Here is a 17714-nt window from a genome sequence, read left to right as displayed (position 1 = left end):
TGCACTACCCTTTGCTATTCTTAGCTGCCCGACTCTTCCTGTTTTTTTTTTTTTTTTTTTTTTTTATATATATAGAACAAATTTGTCCTTGAGCAGGTATTTTGAAAACTAGCACACACTTGACACACCCCTGAAGTCTCACTTGAGAGTAAATTAAGGCATTTAAGTTGCCGGTGGGAATTCTTGTAAAGGCCTGTGCTAAGAGAAACTTCTTGAAACCATATTAAGGCAAAGCTTTAAAGCATGCTGAATCATGTTCAAGGCCTGGTGAATGTGACTGCTGTATATGAATAGTTAGTTATCAAGTTTTGGGTGCAAACTAAAACAAACAAAATAAGTAACAATAATTGTACCTACTTCCCATCTGTTTCTAAAATGAAATGTCATCATTTCAGTGTTGGTGGTGGCAGTTATGCGACAGTTCTACCTTGCTTCTAAGTTGATTTATAAAAAAAAAAAAAAAACATACATCATTCACGCTGTTGAACAAGTGGAGCTTACATGCACACATTTATTTTAAGACAGTTGGTCAGGTCACATGGTATGATAAGTAAAACTCTACTCAAGAGGGTTCAATCCCATTAAAAAGCTGCTTGTTGTGGGTTAGCGAAAGTGTACTGGACATCACAGTTGCAATAATTTGACAATGGCCAACTACTTCCCCAAAAGGTATTACAGTAATTATGCTAATTATGCTTATGTACAAACAAATTAAACTAATGAATTTGGGGCTGTCAAATACTAACAGGAGTCAGGGATGATTCACATAAAAAAATATACTCACAGCACAGCAAAGATGTGATGAAATGAGGAACATATTATTTACCCCCCATTTATTTAGTCATTCAGTCTTCAGTCTGCACATAGAATGTCGGGTTGAAAGCATTGCAGTTTTTGCAGTTTCGATATTTAAAATTGGGAGAGTGTTTGGTCACTCTTGTGTTAAAACCTCACCAACCAAAGCAGAATGGATGACACAGTGTGGTGCAGTAGTTAGCACTTTGTCCTCAGTGCTAGTAGCAAGAAGGCTCTGGGTTCAAACCTGCCTGCTGGCCAGCTGGGGCCCTTCTGTGGGGAGTTTGCATGTTCTCCTCGTGCATGGGCGGGTTTTCTCCAGCTACTCAGCTTCCTCTCACAGTCCAAAGACATGCAGGTTAGACTCAGGCGACTCAGCCCTAGCATAGACTGACAACTTCCAGGGTGTAGCCCGCCTCTTGCCCAGTCCATCCCCTAGCTGATGGATGGATAATGGACATATTTTTTCTGTTGTGAAAAGTCAGCGGTCTTGGTTGTAAAGCTGTTTTACATTGCAGTAACAGTAAAGGTCTTCACAACCATGTGTACTCCAGATTGTAGATGTGACACTTTCACAGAATCAGTGCTCTTGTGGTCATTGTTTAAATTTTTTGTTATATAAGTTTTACTTCCACTTGACAAATATATAGATCACATCGCTGCTGGTTGTTCACTGCATTTCCCTTTCCACTGTTATGCTAATTCAGTGCTGTTTAAAGATGCTTAGCTGAAAATGAATTATCAAGTATAAGTACGTAGACACAGTGGATATGGCCGTTTATCTTAAATGCATCATGCACTGAATGAAGTCTTACAAATTGTTAGGTATTTCCTGCAGTAATACCACCATGACTTTCTGTGAATTTGACATTTCAGACCTGCAAAGCAATTGTGTGAAAAGTGTGCAAATTACACAACTTTTTCTATGTGTACTTACCATAAAACAAGAATTGTGGAGTTCATCAACAGAAAACATTATTCCTAGTATCGCTTGTTTTTTTTTCTGTTTCAGAGAACAGGAAACGTGCGATCTACATTCTTCAAGGACTGTCTATACGAGGTGTTTGATGACTTGGAGTGCAAGATGGAGCATGCAGGGAAACATCTACTGCGCTCAGTGTTGCAGTTAATGGAGAGCGGTGCACTAGTCCTCACCACTAACTTTGACAACTTGTTGGAGATATATGCAGCTCACCAGGGCACCAAGCTGGAGTCTTTGGACCTGACAGATGAGAAAAAGGTAAACAGAGCTCAGATTGTGTTACGGCATTGATTGATCTTTCCTGCCACAATACAACCAAGTCAGCTTTTTTCAAATGAGTGCAAAGGCCAGTAAAGCATGCACTAAAACGAGCAGGTTTTGTTTTGCCAAGCTGAAATTGTAGGACTTTTAAAATCCCTAGAAATTTTGAACTCAAGTTGCATTTTAACACATTTAACATGCTTAAACATTAAGGAACTCTTTGAATGGGGGAAATCACAGATGAATCCACCTGAATAGTATCTTGTCCTGTGAGAATTTGGTTGAACTGACTCCCTGCACAGTCAGATTTACATGTATGAAATTCTCTTGCGAAGTTCCTTGCTGATAATACAGATAATGCTTTGACCTGAAAGAGCCTTTTGTCTCTGACAGGTGGAGGAAGGTTAAAGTTCTAGTCATTACTCAGACACTGTTGAGTTTTATAGATTGAACAATATTTGCTTTTGGTTTAAGACTGGGGTGAAAAGGAAGCATGTGTTTTCCAAGTAAACATAGGTTTGTTTCCCTTCTGACCAGTTTCTATACTAAATCCCAAGTCATCCAGTCGCGTCATTTTCATCCCAGTTAATTCAAAGTTAATTTGATTATTTGTTAAATAGAACACAAATTTGCAAGAATTGATCAGAGTTTTCCGACAGACCCATCGCCGTGCCTCTCAGTCCTGGTATTTATGCCTTGTCTCCATCAGGGCTAATATCCTCTAACTGCTGCTCAGTGATTTTACACCCTGCCCAGCTAGAACAGGATTGAGTGCAATGGACTGTTAAGTGTGTGTGCGTGTCTAGGTGTTGGAGTGGGCTCAGGAAAAACGGAGGTTAAGTGTTCTGCATATCCACGGTGTTTACACCAACCCCAGTGGTATTGTACTGCACCCTGCTGGCTACCAGAATGTACTGAGGAACACTGAGGTCATGGTGAGCTCTGAAATTGTTTTCTGTTGGTTGTTATGTTTCTGACCTAGGAATTTAATGGCTAACTCAAATTTATATGTGTTAATAATATCACGTTAGGGTAGTATATTGAATTGCAAATTGCACAAGGTTGTCTGTACCAAATTGCGTCTGTCCCTGCACTAGTTTAAGTAAAGAGTAATAACATATATTGCTGCTGGTTTCAACAGCGCGAGATCCAGAAGCTGTATGAGACCAAATCATTCGTATTTCTTGGCTGTGGGCGCACAGTGGACGACACAACCTTCCAGGCTCTGTTCTTGGAGGCAGTCAAACACAAGTCGGACCTGGAGCACTTCATGCTTGTGCGGCGCGAGGACGTGGGTGAGTTCAAGAAGCTGCGTGACAACATGCTGGACAAGGGCATCAAAGTCATCTCCTATGGAGACGAGTATGCCGACCTGCCCGAGTACTTCGAGAGGCTGGCCAATGAGATCTGCAACCGTGATGTGTCTACCAACGGCTGGGGTAAGGAGGATGACAGCTGATCACAATTCACTTGTGTGCCTATTTGTAGTAGATGATGTGTTCTGGCAACCCTGTCTCCAAGAAATTACATTTATATACCATTAACAGTAAATATGCCATCCATGTCCTTGCAACTCAGCTGCAATGAGTAAACGTAGTGCTTCATTAAAAACACATTGCCTTTGAATGTAATGCAGCCAGTGATTACTTTGCTACCACAACAAAATTGGGAAAACAGTATCATATGATGGTATTTTCTATGAGACGGGGATGGTTTTGGAGTCTTAAAATTTCACATTCCACTTATTATACACATGAACTGAAATTTACTCACAATGATGAGAACTATACAGCCAGTGAAACAAGCTGTATCATGTCATCTGTGGCAGTGAATAAGCTTTCCAAAGTTTGAAGAAATAACCCTGATGATGCCATATGGGGGGCAATGAAAGACACAGAGTTGCATTATGGGTAAAAATAGGATCCAGTGATTTTGGAACATGACATACCAAGAATTAAATGTCAGGATATTTCTTCTTCTGCTGCTTTGATTTGGACCAATTCCCCAACTTAATGGAAATGCAATACTTAACACTATCACTTGTACCTATCATTGGAGAACCCCATTAAAAAGTTTGACAGTGGGATATTCAATGCTTGGTTGCCCCTGCTGTCACAACAGCAGGTTCTGCTGCTCTATTAACCTTCTGTATTGCAGATATGATTTAAATTGTTTGGGGTCCCAACATAGCTTGTCTCTAAACATCTCTTAAAAAAGAAAATGTGGGATTTTCTTGCATTTAAGTCAGCACATCTACTTAACATGCCCACTCACCCTTCTTAAAGGAGTTCAGGATGTGAGTTGCCTGCATTTTATATATATGTTTTTTCCTCTATCTATAGGGTCTCCTTCACAAAATGGTGAAGAGCAGCAGAATGGATTTAACACACAGAAAAGCCTCCTTCAAGGTTAGGACTGAATGCTTCTCTTTGACTTCAGACAGTGGCCACTTGCAAGAGACATTTCCAGAATAACACAGTAAACGCTGTCCAAGACTCTTGTTTTCTTACTGCATGCTGGTAGATAGAAAATCCAGTATCAAAAGACCTGCTGGTATTACTTTACACAAAGATACAGCTGACTTTGCAGAATTGCATGCATGGCAGTCAGCGGCCACGTTTCAGTTGATGCTCCTTTTTATTCAACTGCTCACTCAAGTCCATTCCTTCTCTTTTTGCCCCAGACTATCATTCCTGACAGGCACACGGTCGGGATCAGTATCAGTCATTTTCCTCCACAGCTCCGTCAAGAGATCAGTGTATTTCGAGTAGTACTCGATTGTGATTTCATTCGGTGGATTTAGGAAACCAGGAACATTACGGGCCATGGGAGACCTAAAAGCTGTCAGTATTTTGCAGATATTTAAGGTAATCGTCAACACTAATATCCAACCTCACGGATCCCACTGTACTGTATTTAAATGTTGCTGAAACCTCAACATTTGGGATGCTAAATGCCAATTTTAATATGCAGATGATGCAATGATAAGCTGCTCGGATTTGGACATACATTTATCAAGAATGCAGTTAAACAAACTGCATCACCGTCACCTACCTGCCCTATTATGAAAAGCTGTAGGTGGAAGCTATAACGCACATCACATGTTCTCAACTGAAAAAAATCTTGGCGATATATAAGGATTTTATCTGTCATGCTCAACCCTGACACCAGAAAAACTTGATTTGCACATTACTGGCAGGGGAATGGGAATGGTGGAAACTTCTCAGTCATGGATGGTTACTTGGTTTTGCAAACACATAAATGTTATGATTCTGTCCTCAACTGTAAGTTCAGGAGAGTATGTTTTCATAGCAGAGACGCTCTGCCAGTAGCAATCACTTTGCCACTCCTTTGCTGAAAATAAAAAAAAAAAAGTTCTTTGTAAGCCTTTTTTGTATTTTTAATACTTTCATGTGTTTTCTGACATAGTATTTATAAGTACTATTTTCAAAATAAAGCTTTTGGTATCCCATTTGTCCTTTTGTGTTTGCATGTCCATCGATGACCATACTGGAACAGACTGTAAAGGAGCTACAGATCAGGTACCTCTGCATCATATGACAGAACAAATTCCACTTTACAGGCTGTCATAGCACATAGCAGCTTTATTTAGAAATTTGTTTACATTCTCATAAATTAGCTCAGATCTTTTGTATAACTCCTGATTCTCTCATATTGCACTACCACAAATTAAAGGGGGCTAAAGATATTTAAGACTTATATTAATAAATCATGAGGGAAAACTTAAATAAAAGGCCTGTAGAACTTCAACTGACCACACAAAGTGGAGTCTGAAATCTGCCGACAACCGTAAGAGCTAAAAAATAAATTTACAAAATATCTTTCCACTTTTCATCAAACGGATTGTTTTTGTTTTTTATAAACTGAGGGCTCATAGTCTCCATTTTGTAATGAGTAATGTGTTAATAGTGTGTTAGGTAGGTGAGGAGCTCTGGAAGATGACATTCTTAGAACAATCCATCTGAAATTGGTGTGATCACAGTTGTTAATATGTTTAGGAGATATTAATGTACTTCCCCACTTTACAGTGGATCAGCACTGGCAGAGCCTGGTCTTTGCTACGCCACAATTTAGGTTTCTATTTTTAACAGGGGAGTACAACATCTACTGATTTGATACTTGATGAACTGTAAACAGATTCAGACCCCTCCTCTAGACTAGAAGGAGTGGTTTCTGACCTGAAATGCCATGGTACACTTGATGGATAATCACCCATGTAGTGAAAGTGTTAACTAACAAGACAGGAGACAGATAGGCACTATGGTCACTAAGCTTTCCTCAGGCACAGGCAGCTGCTGAAATGTCACATCCAGCAAGCCTTCACGACCTGACCTCATTTACATAAAGAGGGGAAAACTGACTGACAAAATGCCAGGTGGGGAATTTGTTTTGTAAGTCTTTTACTGTGTAAACCAGTAAACGGATGACATTTACAGCCTAGATCCATTTAGTCAGCTAAAATGTCATTTGTTTCGAAACTCAGGCTGATCTGAGGTACTTTTCAATTTGGCCCAAAAGTTTAGAAATGATGTAGAAGGAGGCTCCTCTGGCTTCGTTGCAAAATGATCTGTCTTCCAAAGTGCACACTTGTCCTGTGCATGACACGAGTTCTTCATTTGATGCAAAGTAGAGAGGGCAGGGCAAGAGGATGAGAAATGCAGGCTAGCAGGGCTGGAACATCTCACGGCAGTGTGGCAAAGGTATTGTTGGCTTTGTTTGCGATGATGAATAAACAGCAGAACATGCAGCCACTTAAGCCTTCATCAGGGCGCCGACCACAGCGCGGGCATTGAGGCTGCGCAGGTCATTGTAGGTCTGCCCTGTGCCCACAAACACAATGGGCTGGCCTGTGATGTACGTCATGGAGATGGCAGCACCAACCTGTGAAGGAGGAGTGTTATCAGCTTTCTGACTGCTAATAATTCATAATACGTGAAACAACTCCGGACGACTAATTAACGGCATCAAGAAATTATACAGAGGCCACGTCATAGGATTAAAATCAGATAGGAATATATTGGAAAACATTAAAATACCTTGTCGTCGATGGTGTCAAACTTAGTGAGAACAATTCCATCAATGAGCCGAGGCTTGTCAGACATTGAGTGGTCTGCCAGAGCCTGATTGAACTTCACCTAAGGACAATGGAAAGACATGAGTCATTCGGTGGAAACATGATTAGGACCGAGTTAATATGTACAGCACCAGCTTTCCATCTCACTATTTACAAAGTGTAGAGGAAGAGAAACCACACACACATCTGCGTAATCATGATAAATGGTTAACAGGACAGAAGATCACTGGAGCAACACTGACCCCTGCTGGAGAGTTTAATTGATAGCAATCCATTTTATCCTACAGCTTTCTCTGTTTTATTAGTTAGTGTCTGTTGATTAGCACAGGAGCCTCAGGTCTGTATACCAAACTAAAGCTCATTAAAAACCATAAATCCCTGCTCCAGTAAGCACTAAGTTCTAGCAGTCGATCACATAATTTTGACACAAATGTTTCATTAGAATTCAGCTGTGAATATATGGATTTCTAGTTCCTTGAAAATGTCAATATCCATTCACGTTACCAGTAAAACCAACTTACTCCTTAATGTCAGTCATCAGTTACATTTACTGTTAGTGCATAATGTGTCTCAACAAAAAGTCTGGATTTGTCAGTGGCCTTACCAGCTGATCAACTGCCTCATTTCCAACCAAAGCCTCCCCAACAAACAGCACTAGGTCGGGCATGTTGACTGCGATAAGTTTGGCCAGGGCTGTCATTAGGGGGGCGTTGTCCTGCATACGCCCAGCAGTGTCGACCAGCACCACGTCAAAGGCCTGGTTGCGGGCTGGAGGGATGAAACGCAGAGGGCACAGATGTGATTTTTCCACATGGGTGATATTAATCATTAATGAAAATGGATTAAAACATACTCAAAACTGAGAGAACCCTTTATCACAACAGAATTGAGGTGGCAATCAACAAGAAAACCACAGCTCTAAATTCTCCAGGTGAGCTAACTTCATTATTACAACAATCAGTTAATAATTAGTCAACTAAAAAGAAAGTGTTTACCATAGGCAATGGCCTCCATGGCAATTCCAGCCGCATCCTTCCCGTAGCCCTTCTCATAGAGCTGGACTACGGGGCGTCCTCCATGCTGCTCCGGTGGATGCAGAGAGTTCAGGCGGCGCTGATGAGTGCGGAGCTGCTCCACTGCCCCGGCACGAAATGTGTCACAGGCTGCGATCAGCACTGTGAAACCATTCTCTATCAGCCAGAAGGAGATCTGGACCAAGACAAAGAGAGATTTAGGTCAAATGAACTCGGAAGTTACGGTCAACAACGTATGCCGTGTTTCGACCAAAAATTTATTTTCTTCAGGAACTAAAAGCTTCCTGTGGCCCATTGTTTCTTTGTTTCCACCGTGGCCTAAAGTCCCGGGAAGATTATGCAAAATTATTACTTGACATTAAATTATTCACAGCACTTTGAGGGCATAGCATGAACAAAAATACGGGACAAATTGCTTCCCGCTTTCATTCAATACAGGACATAGCATTTTATTTTTAAATACGGGACGATCCCGTATTTTATGTGACAGCTGTTGTGGTCCTTTATTTTTTGGAATTCCTTATTCAGTTTTTTTTTAACCTGCGGACCTTTAAACATCACAGGTGAAATAAAATGCAGCGAGTACTTGACCAGTCAGAAATGTTCAGCACTGCAGACCCCCCCCCCCCCCCAAAGTTCCTGAACCTTTGGAAAGTACTGACTGACCAGGTACCTTTTTGGGGGTTGATCAATTACCCCAGAAATAAATTTAGACCCTGGTTCTTGCGGACGAAATGCGCATGTTCCTCAAAAGGTTCCTGGTTCCTGAGGAAAGTTCCTGCGGTGGAAACACGGCCATACAGGAACAAGAAGGAAACTTAGAGAAAAACGGTCAATTTGGGGTACATGTCACTACCCTTTTAACACCTCACCTTGGCCAGGTTTGTGGACTTTCCGACCCCATTGACACCACAAAATGTGATGACAAATGGCCTTCGCTGGCTCTGTGCCTCCATGACATCTCTCAGAATATCCACCCTTCGCTTGGGCTGCAGGATCTGCACCAATGAGTCCTGCAGGGCCTGCTTTACTGTTGAGGCCACAGCTATAAAAACACACACACGCACACACAGAGCTGACAAGATCTGATGATGTGATACAGTCAAGTCCACATGGACCAGAATCTCAAAGGAAAGTTTCCAACATCTTGTGGAGTTAGTATGTTACTTCTAATAAAGTAGTTGCTGAGTGTATGTCGTAATGTATGCACATGGTCTTGAAACACTCCCTGCTACCTTTAATATATCTGTGATGTTTTTAACTTGCAGTTCCACACTTTGAATCACATGAAACTGAGGGGAGGATCATATTTTAATCCATTTACTGTGATAAGCATCCAGTCAACGGGAAATGCATTACTATAATGGCATTACTGTTCCCATCGTGCAGACAGGGCTCTCATAGAAGGACAAGTGAAGGCAGAAAAAAACACTTCACAAAATGAAAAATAATTTCACAAAGGGGATGAGGATCTTTAGTCTATTGTAGGTACATTAAATAAATGTGAAAAGTTACTTACTGGTGAATGTGCCCATGACTTTACCCTCCAGTTTTTTAGCTACAGAGTCACAGAGCTGGGAGGCAATGTCGGCTGCTACATTCTTTGCTATAGGACAATGAAGAAGAAGAATGAATAGCAGACAATTCACTCTCACATCTTGCAGAACAAAGACAGTGTGTAAGAGTGAAGCTGTGATATCATACTGATGAGGTGGTCCCTCATCTTCTCCAGCACTGACTCCATGTCCTCACGGGTCAGGCTCTTGGAGCCCACCAGGCCTTTCAGCATCCCAAACATGCCCCCAAAACTGCCACCCTTTTTCGAGCTGAGAAGAACATAGAAAGCAAGGTACATGTTCACAGTGCAACTTACATTTGAGACATATTCATAAACATTATACTTTGACACTTTCTTACCTTGTCTTGCTCGTCTCACTGACAATCACTCTCTCATCTTCCTCCCCAATCTCCCCTTCCTCACTCGACTCATAGTCTACAGGCAGCAGGTCTCCCTCCATGGAGCTCACTTGCATCCCCTGAAACGCATCCAGGACATTAGGTAAGTGACTAATACAGATGTCTCTTAGGGGTGCAGTGGAGGGGAATGGGTACGTACTGGGTCATTTTGTGCCTCCAGGTGCTGTTCACCACCGTTGCTAGGCGAACAGTTGTCACCATTGTAGCTGTAGTCCAGGTCCTTGGTGCTGCTACCACCCATGTCCCAAACACGCATTGGTTTCTCCCTCGGTTTCTGAGGCTTTGGAGACTTCCTATGAGATGACAGCATATCAGAAGTAAGCAGTTGGAAATGAGCAGTCAGACATGCTTTACACTAGGAGATTGATAAAACCCGCTAGTTATTCCAAAAAGAAGGGTGACTGTTTAAATGCATATTTCTAGTATTTCCGGTAGGCACTGAAAAACTATTAAAGCAATGGATCTGACTATAATAAGGGCATGCAAAACCGCAAACAAATAATACTTGTATGTATGTAATTTGCATTCATTTTCAACATATCTGATCCTGCCTTTAATGTTCTTTAATGTGTATCTACTCTGTCAATGCTGCTGTGGTTAAGACAGTCAAAATATATCTCTACCATTGGCATATATTTTAAAATGTATAAATATCTTATCTCTTACCTAGGTTTTTCAGTAGTTGTCACCATGCGTTTGCGAAATAACTTTTCTTTGTTCTTCTCTATGACCTCCTCAGGAGTCAAGCCCTGGTTACCATTCTCAACCATCTTCTGTCCAGACGGCGTGGGCTTGCCTTGATCACTTTTGGCAGGCTCAGCTGCAGGAGCTAGAGAGGATTGGCGTATCAAATCAAGTCAGGATTGAGATAGAAATTATGTTGTACTATCCATTTAGAAATAATATTAGAACAATCACCACCAACTGCACATACCCTCCTTTTTGGTATTTTTATTCTTCTTGCCACCCTGCTCCTTGCTTTTGTCCCCACCCTTCGTCTCAATCATTGATTTCACAGTTTTTTGGGATTTCTCGGACTCCTTAAAGGAACGCATGGGAGCATGGCTCCGAGCTTTGCTGCTCTCCTCCGCCTCTCTTTTGGTAAACAGTTTGTATAACACAGGACAAGACAGGTTTTAGTTAGTTAAGCATCTTTGCTTTTTTCTTTTCTTTTAATAAACTCACAGCTTAATTGGTCTGTTTTTTGATATGGCCTACGAATTATGACAGCACTTGCACTGGAAAACTGAGAAGAACATCCTAATTATCTTCAACAGCTGCTAAAGTAAAGAAGTACTAGTACTAGTATTACTAGCAATGACTGGTTCAATCAGAAGTAAAATACACCTTTCGATCCTTCAGTGCTGACACAAAATATTATGGCTAAAGTTCTTCAATACATGGAATCACCCATCTGCAGTGAAACTCTCCGTCTTTACCTAAGAAGCATCTTGAAGATGTCCTCAAATTCAAAGTTGTTGTTGAGGAGCTTCAAAGCTCCCTTTTGCTCCAGCTCATTCTTATAACGATCCCTAAAATGAAGCTGAACATCATCTATGAACTTGTCCACATATGTCAGCGTCAGGATCTTTTGAAAACCCACCTGGAATGTGAAGGAGAGAAAAGAAAAGAGTAGTGATTATTACTAAAAAAAAAAAAAAAAACTAAAGCAATAAACAACATGAATCTTTTGTCACAGATTTGCAGTCCACATCTCAAACATGTTTCATTTTAAGTTATTTATTGTGTAGTTAAAGAGACTTACCACAAAAATTAGCTCAAACTCATTATCGAGCTTGTATTTAAGACTCAGGGCCTCATGAGTGAATGAATTGTTCCCACTTCGCTCCTGTAACAATATCACACAACGAACAGATCGTTGATATGTCAACAGGAGCTGAACACACATGTCGTAGCTGCTACAGCTAGCTCTCTGTGTCAACCTAACAATGTTAAAAACACAAAACTACTAAAAATCTAAATCCAAAATCATAATAAGATGATCTTTAGTCTATTCGCACAAAAACAGTCGCATGTTTGGTATACTAACGGTTACGCAATTAGCTAACATTTGCTACCTATTAGCTGTTAGCTGTCCGAAGCATACTGAGATTTAGATAAACACAGACATCTGTCACAGGAGCTTGACTCGTTATGTCTCACCTGAAGGATCACGGAGCGGATCAAAGCGTTGACAGGCCCCGTGAAGGATTCAGTGACCCCGGCTCCCTGAAAACACCACAACACTATCCCCCCTTTGCTGAAGATGGTGAAGAAATCTAGCATCTTGCCACCACGTATCTGGATTAAAAACACATACAAGGGGTGGGGGGAAATAAAAAAGTGAACGAAAGCCCTGTGATGGATGAATTGTCCTGTAAACGTCTAAAGCTCTAGTGCCAATTCTTCAAAAACATTCAGTCTTACCAGGTAATACTTCAAAAGATGATAAAATCCACCACCAGTGTAAAACTGTTTTAGACACGTCAGATGCACAGCCAGGAAGTGACACTTACTTCCGCTCCCCCGCGCATGCGCAGTTTGATTGTAAACCATATGTCGTTTCGCATGAGAGCGTTTTGAACTTATTCATTCTTTAAAAATGTTATTTTCATTAGTCAAGTCTACTGAATAAAATTAAATAATAAGTAGGCCATACACTTAGTCAATTACGGCACAAATCTGGCGTAAGTATTTCCATTTCCAAGCTTTCTTCTATTGCACTGCATTTCACTGAGGCATAGACTTCGCATACAAAAACATGATCAATTTACAAAGATTGATGCATAGATTAAACCAGGGGCAGAGCCAGACATTGTAAACGTTGGGGGCTTAGCCCCAACTTAAGTATATATTCAGGGGACATGTTCCCCCGGGGAATTTGTTCCCCATTCACACCAGCTACATGCACTGTTTACTGTATCAAGCCATTTGTACATTATTTTGGGGAAAAAATCATCCAGAGTCTGCATCATATTTTTAATCTAATTGTGCTCTGTCTCCATCACTCTGAAACTACAACACAACAAATTTTGACAAATTTTCAATACTGCCACATGAAAGGAGGCAAAATTGTCTGATGTTAGTATTTTGGATTTACATGATTTAGGTGCGGAATGAATTTGACATAAACAGCATCCCTAATCTTGAAACCTATTTTTGTTACACTATGCTGGAGTAGAGTTTACAGATTTAAAGTTAAGATAATGAACCTACATTTAAATCCAGACCATAATAATATGTGCTGCTCTAACTGAGCAGACATGGATCCACAACAAAACCAAGTAAATATCTTCACTTCTCTGAACTGAATATTAGAGCAGATAGAATATAACGGAAGAACATTTACTCTAGTGATACTCAATTTCTCAAGGAATAGCATCATAGGATAAACAACATGGACATGTACTGTAATATTATTGTGCAGTATTTTATTTGATCTATTCTGGATCACTCTGTTCTCATTTCCTCCTCTTTTCTTCTTCGTTCACTCTCTCAGCTCCACACCACAATGTCTTCCTCTCAAAGAAAATATAAAACAAAAAGAGTTTTAATATTTCTGATCATAAACTGAAGATGTAAAAACATTAAATGTACATGTACATTGTAAATAGACCACATTTCATACCCATCCAAACTGTTGAGAGATACAAATGATACTGAGACAAATCGACCCCATAACATAAATTTTCACATCTCGTTTCCCCTAATAATACTAATAGAGCTCCATAGATTTGCCGTTCCTGTCATAGAGACTAAATGACACCAAGTTGAAGTTACATTATAAACTTAATACAAGATTCAGGGTTTTGGGATAACATCCAGGACTTTAGTCCAATAAACAGCACCTCCCACTCTGCCTATGGATTAAACTACAACAGTAGGCTATATAAACTCCAGTACATCAGTAATAATAATCTGTATAACAATAGTGACCTCCTTTACTTGTATTGAGTACTTATATTTTAAAAATCATCAAGTACATTTAGGTCATTTTACTTTTAAAGCATTTTCAACATAGAAATTCTGTTTGTAATGGCACATTTTAATATTGTTGTATATTTGTACTAAAGTACAAGATCTGGTAATTTCTCCACCACAGCCATAAATTTCCATTCAGTTACCGCTCCATTACCCCCCCCCACACAGTTTTTTCTTGTTTCATTTGTTATTCATTTTCTTAATTTCCCCTGTATGACATAAATAAAGTTTATCTTATAGATATTATTTATAACGGTAGAAAACCTCCAACTGTGCGTACAATTGCATGTCTGTTATTACTTCTTTTATAATAGAAAGTCATCATCCAGATCAGAAAGTAGTCTTATTGAAGGCTATGAGTTACACCAGCTTTTGACACAGGGTACAGTGACTACCCGCTCAGTGAGGTGTGATGTTCAACACACTTTGTATTTCAAATTTGACTGTACATGTTGAGTTCAACTACTTCCTCTTTTTCCTGGTGATGTCAGTGACACTCGACAAAGTTCTCACTTCGTCTTTGTTACGTTCATTTACGGTCTTTAGGTCATGGACCGTTGTTGCAGCAGTTTAGATTCAGTTACCATACAGCCATAAATTAGTCTATTTACTATTATTTACCAGATGGATTTTTGAAAGGAGTTGAACAGACATGACGATCTTAACAACATGCATGGTAAGTTAAGGGTTCATGTCTCTGTTTCTAACATAAACCTTATCTTTCTCTGTTTGAATACTTTTTTGTGTTTTATCTGTAACTAATATAAATCCTCACTCTTTCACTTGAGCTTTCAGAATTCAGAAAAGCATTACACTGCTGTGGAGTAAATGCAAATAGTTAACACAGATTGATGATTGTGCTGTATGCGGTTATGATTCCTTTTGTGGTTTACAGCTGGACTAGGAAGGATTCATAGATATCAAAATGTATAATCAATCCATATATATGTCTACAATTTGTCTTTCTCATTTCAGGTTGGTTCCAGAAACTCTTGAAATCAAGTGCATCTTCATCATCACAACATGAACAAAAACCTAAAGTGACAAGTGTACCGACATCACCTTCATTTACATCATCTTCTTCATCATCTTCTTCATCATCATCTGTCTCAAAGACAGGCCCTTCCAAACCACAAAAGCCACCGTCAGCTTTGAGCTCACAGCTGAGATGGAGACGGAAATATGACTTGCTTGTGTGCCACAGCCATGCCGACAGCGACATTGAAGAGGCTAAACGCCTGGTCTCTTTCCTGGAGGCTTCACCCCGCAGCCTGAGGTGCTTTCTGTGGCAGAGGGACGTCGCTGTAGGAGGGGCAGTGTTCACAGAATTTTGCCAGGCTGTGCAGGAGAGCCACCTGCAGGCTCTGCTTATCACTCCTAACTTCCTGCAGGAAGATTGGTGCAAGTATATGATGCACCAGGCTCTGGCGGAGGGGCCTATGTCCAATCGGCTGATTCCCCTGATACAGAACCTTCCCCACTCTCAGTACCCCCAGGAACTGAAGTTCTACATCTACATTAACCTGAGCACGAACACTGACAGAGGTTATAGTCTCATCAACAGGACTGTGCTCAAGTGTGAGTAATGGGAAAAAAAATGATATTTGCTGGTCCGGCTCTATTCACAAGCTTACAGTCATGATAATATTGTTTTTTTTTCTCCTGACACGTGTCATATTAGAATTTTTGGTTCTTGTCATCTACAACAAGAGCAGGCCATATGGAGGAGAATCCAGTGGTAAATATTATCCTCTTGTTTTCTTCTCCAGACCTGGAAGACATGGTTAAAAATGAGACGGCCCATGACTGCAGCGTGGACAGCTCTAGCAAGGGTGGAGAGGGCAGCTCATGAGAAGACGAGCTGGTCCCAAACAACGACACCGCTGAGACTCCAATTCCGCTGGAAGTGATGCACAAGAAAGATAAACACGTTAATGACATTTGCTGTGATAATACTCAACCGAAATGAAAGAACATAATGAAGGACAAGAAGCTCAGAGTGGAAAAAAACTTCGTTGCTATTGGTTGGACTCAACTTTTTAGTCATGTTTTTGTCACATCGTGTTGTGCTTAAAAGGAAAGTTACACTACAGTGTCATTGCTTAGACATTTCCTATTTTTCTCTTCTGGTTTTAGGATGTTCATGCAGTAACCAGGAAATATTTTATTCCAAGCAACACAGGGTTTATTTCCGGTATCAGATCTAGAGAAGTACAGTGTGTGCTGAAGTAGTTTGCAATTGCAAACTGCTGTTAATCAGCACATATTGTGAGAATTTATGTTTATGGTCTTGTAGCTTGTAAACAGTATCGAAGCCTATCATTTAAATTTAGAATAAAGGGAACTAATGCACCATAATCCTCTTTTTAACAGAATGAAAAAATAACAGTGAGCTGTAATAGAAAAAAAATATTTTGATACAGATAGTGTTTCCCACTAGGTGGTGTATTTTCCTGTACAAACCATTTGAGAGTGCCAGAGAGAAGATGCCTGTCATGGAGGCGTCACCTCATTAACTCTACTTCTCTTGCCTCTGTGTCTGTGTGTGTGAGAGAGCGAACGAGAGCGAGATAGTGAGACTAAAGGGAAATACCCACCCATAACAAACTGGTGATTGTGACATGACCTGAACTGAGCTGGACTGTAAGTAACAATGGAGTGAAGCTAACAAGACAAGACACAACTTTGTGTCTTTCTTAAACATAGAGGGATATCAGAGTGATGGCTCTGGTCTGCTGTTATTAATATTTCTGTCTGAGTTGTCTAAGCTCAACTAGTTGGAACAAAGTCTGAACATGTTGAAGAATTGGAAGGAACAGCCTTTCTCCTCCATCCAAAGAATCCAAAGAATAAACTTTCAGTTTTCTGGTTTTCTGTAAGGTATGATTTAATGTCCTTGGCAGTGCTTTAGCCTGTTAATCAAGCATGCTGCCAGTGCTTCATTTCTGTCAGTTGACATTTGGACCACTCAATGTAGAATATCAGGTATTCATTGAGTCAACTGGAGCATAACATTTGTGATACTATAGTCTTATTTATTTATTTATTTTTTTGACACAAGCAAGTTTTTTTTTTCCTTTTTACGTGAGGCACCATCTGCCTCCAAGAAGTGCTGCATGTTCTCTCTTTCTGACTTTTATTAATGCTGTATCATCCTCCCATTTTCCCCATCCCCCTAAACAACAGCAGACATTTAGGACCACAATAAAAGACCCTTGATAATCGCCTCTTTTGTGGCAAGCCAACATTGTAACAGAAAAATTCAGACTAATCTCTGAGAGGCACAGATGTTCTACGAGGCTTTATTTTTACCATAACAAATCCTCCTCTGACACACACAGAGTGGGATATCTAAACGCTTACTGACTTCATAGAAAAGCAGTTGTTGATAAGTGTATCAACATTAATATACAGAGTAGCTATAATTCATTCTCTGGTGAGAAGGTTGCAATCTGTAGTTATTGAAATGTTTACAGTTGGACAAAACAGGACAGGGTTCACTGTACAGAAGTGTTCATTTCATTGATAAAAATTGGGATGAAATATATTTGTCAACAACCTTATTTTCTGTTATGAGGCTAAACTCTTA

The 17714-nt window shown here is 40.2% G+C and overlaps 3 protein-coding genes across 6 annotated transcripts in view; 2 read left to right on the top strand and 1 right to left on the bottom strand.

Annotated features, from left to right (window-relative positions):
* Nucleotides 1-5510, top strand: part of siral1 (SIR2 antiphage like 1) — a 12800-nt gene extending 7290 nt beyond the window's left edge. For 2 of the 3 annotated variants that reach the window (XM_087177751.1, XM_023420443.2), the window contains exons 4-8: nucleotides 1808-2035; nucleotides 2845-2973; nucleotides 3180-3477; nucleotides 4381-4446; nucleotides 4722-5510. In XM_087177751.1, the coding sequence (XP_087033877.1) occupies nucleotides 1808-2035; nucleotides 2845-2973; nucleotides 3180-3477; nucleotides 4381-4446; nucleotides 4722-4735 (735 nt within the window). In that variant the 3' untranslated portion in view covers nucleotides 4736-5510. Of the gene's footprint in view, nucleotides 1-1807; nucleotides 2036-2844; nucleotides 2974-3179; nucleotides 3478-4380 lie in introns of all 3 variants that reach the window. The other variant, XM_087177752.1, reaches the window with a different exon arrangement.
* Nucleotides 5511-5625: 115 nt separating this feature from the next.
* Nucleotides 5626-12648, bottom strand: srpra (SRP receptor subunit alpha). Its single transcript, XM_023420442.2, has 15 exons — nucleotides 12572-12648; nucleotides 12308-12445; nucleotides 11910-11993; nucleotides 11584-11747; nucleotides 11079-11239; nucleotides 10811-10973; nucleotides 10284-10437; nucleotides 10085-10203; nucleotides 9872-9993; nucleotides 9687-9773; nucleotides 9040-9212; nucleotides 8129-8342; nucleotides 7738-7901; nucleotides 7096-7194; nucleotides 5626-6940 (listed from the first exon to the last, which is right to left on the bottom strand). Exons 2-15 carry the CDS (start codon nucleotides 12428-12430, stop codon nucleotides 6812-6814), a joined length of 1956 nt encoding a protein of 651 aa, XP_023276210.1. The 5' UTR covers nucleotides 12431-12445; nucleotides 12572-12648; the 3' UTR covers nucleotides 5626-6811.
* A 1974-nt stretch (nucleotides 12649-14622) lies between these two features.
* On the top strand, nucleotides 14623-17354 carry tirap (toll-interleukin 1 receptor (TIR) domain containing adaptor protein). 2 transcript variants are annotated; one of them, XM_023420464.2, is made up of 3 exons: nucleotides 14623-14801; nucleotides 15101-15703; nucleotides 15895-17354. In XM_023420464.2, the coding sequence occupies exons 1-3, from the start codon at nucleotides 14795-14797 to the stop codon at nucleotides 15975-15977; spliced, it is 693 nt and encodes a 230-aa protein (XP_023276232.1). In that variant the 5' UTR covers nucleotides 14623-14794; the 3' UTR covers nucleotides 15978-17354. The 2 variants fall into 2 exon arrangements, with proteins under 2 accessions (XP_023276232.1, XP_087033881.1); XM_087177755.1 differs by lacking the exon at nucleotides 15895-17354 and having other exon boundaries at nucleotides 15101-15711.
* The last annotated feature ends 360 nt before the right edge of the window (nucleotides 17355-17714 follow it).

The sequence above is a fragment of the Seriola lalandi genome, unplaced genomic scaffold, assembly GCF_002814215.2.
Source record: "Seriola lalandi dorsalis isolate HSWRI2012SDOR001 ecotype SW California unplaced genomic scaffold, Sedor1 jcf7180002054642, whole genome shotgun sequence".
In the NCBI taxonomy this organism is placed as follows: domain Eukaryota; kingdom Metazoa; phylum Chordata; class Actinopteri; order Carangiformes; family Carangidae; genus Seriola; species Seriola lalandi.
Note: the sequence above shows the minus strand (reverse complement) of the source record. Positions and strands in the feature narration are given on the sequence as shown.

Bases quoted from the DNA above. Each gene is read 5' to 3' on its own strand.
- srpra (XM_023420442.2), bottom strand. From the start codon at position 12,430: ATGCTAGATTTCTTCACCATCTTCAGCAAAGGGGGGATAGTGTTGTGG. The intron at 10,438-10,810 runs GTAAGAGATAAG...GTCATCTCATAG, and splicing joins ACAACTACTGAAAAACCTAG to GAAGTCTCCAAAGCCTCAGA. The intron at 10,204-10,283 runs GTACGTACCCAT...GATGCGTTTCAG, and splicing joins TGGAGGCACAAAATGACCCA to GGGATGCAAGTGAGCTCCAT.
- tirap (XM_023420464.2), top strand. The intron at 15,704-15,894 runs GTGAGTAATGGG...TTTCTTCTCCAG, and splicing joins CAACAGGACTGTGCTCAAGT to ACCTGGAAGACATGGTTAAA.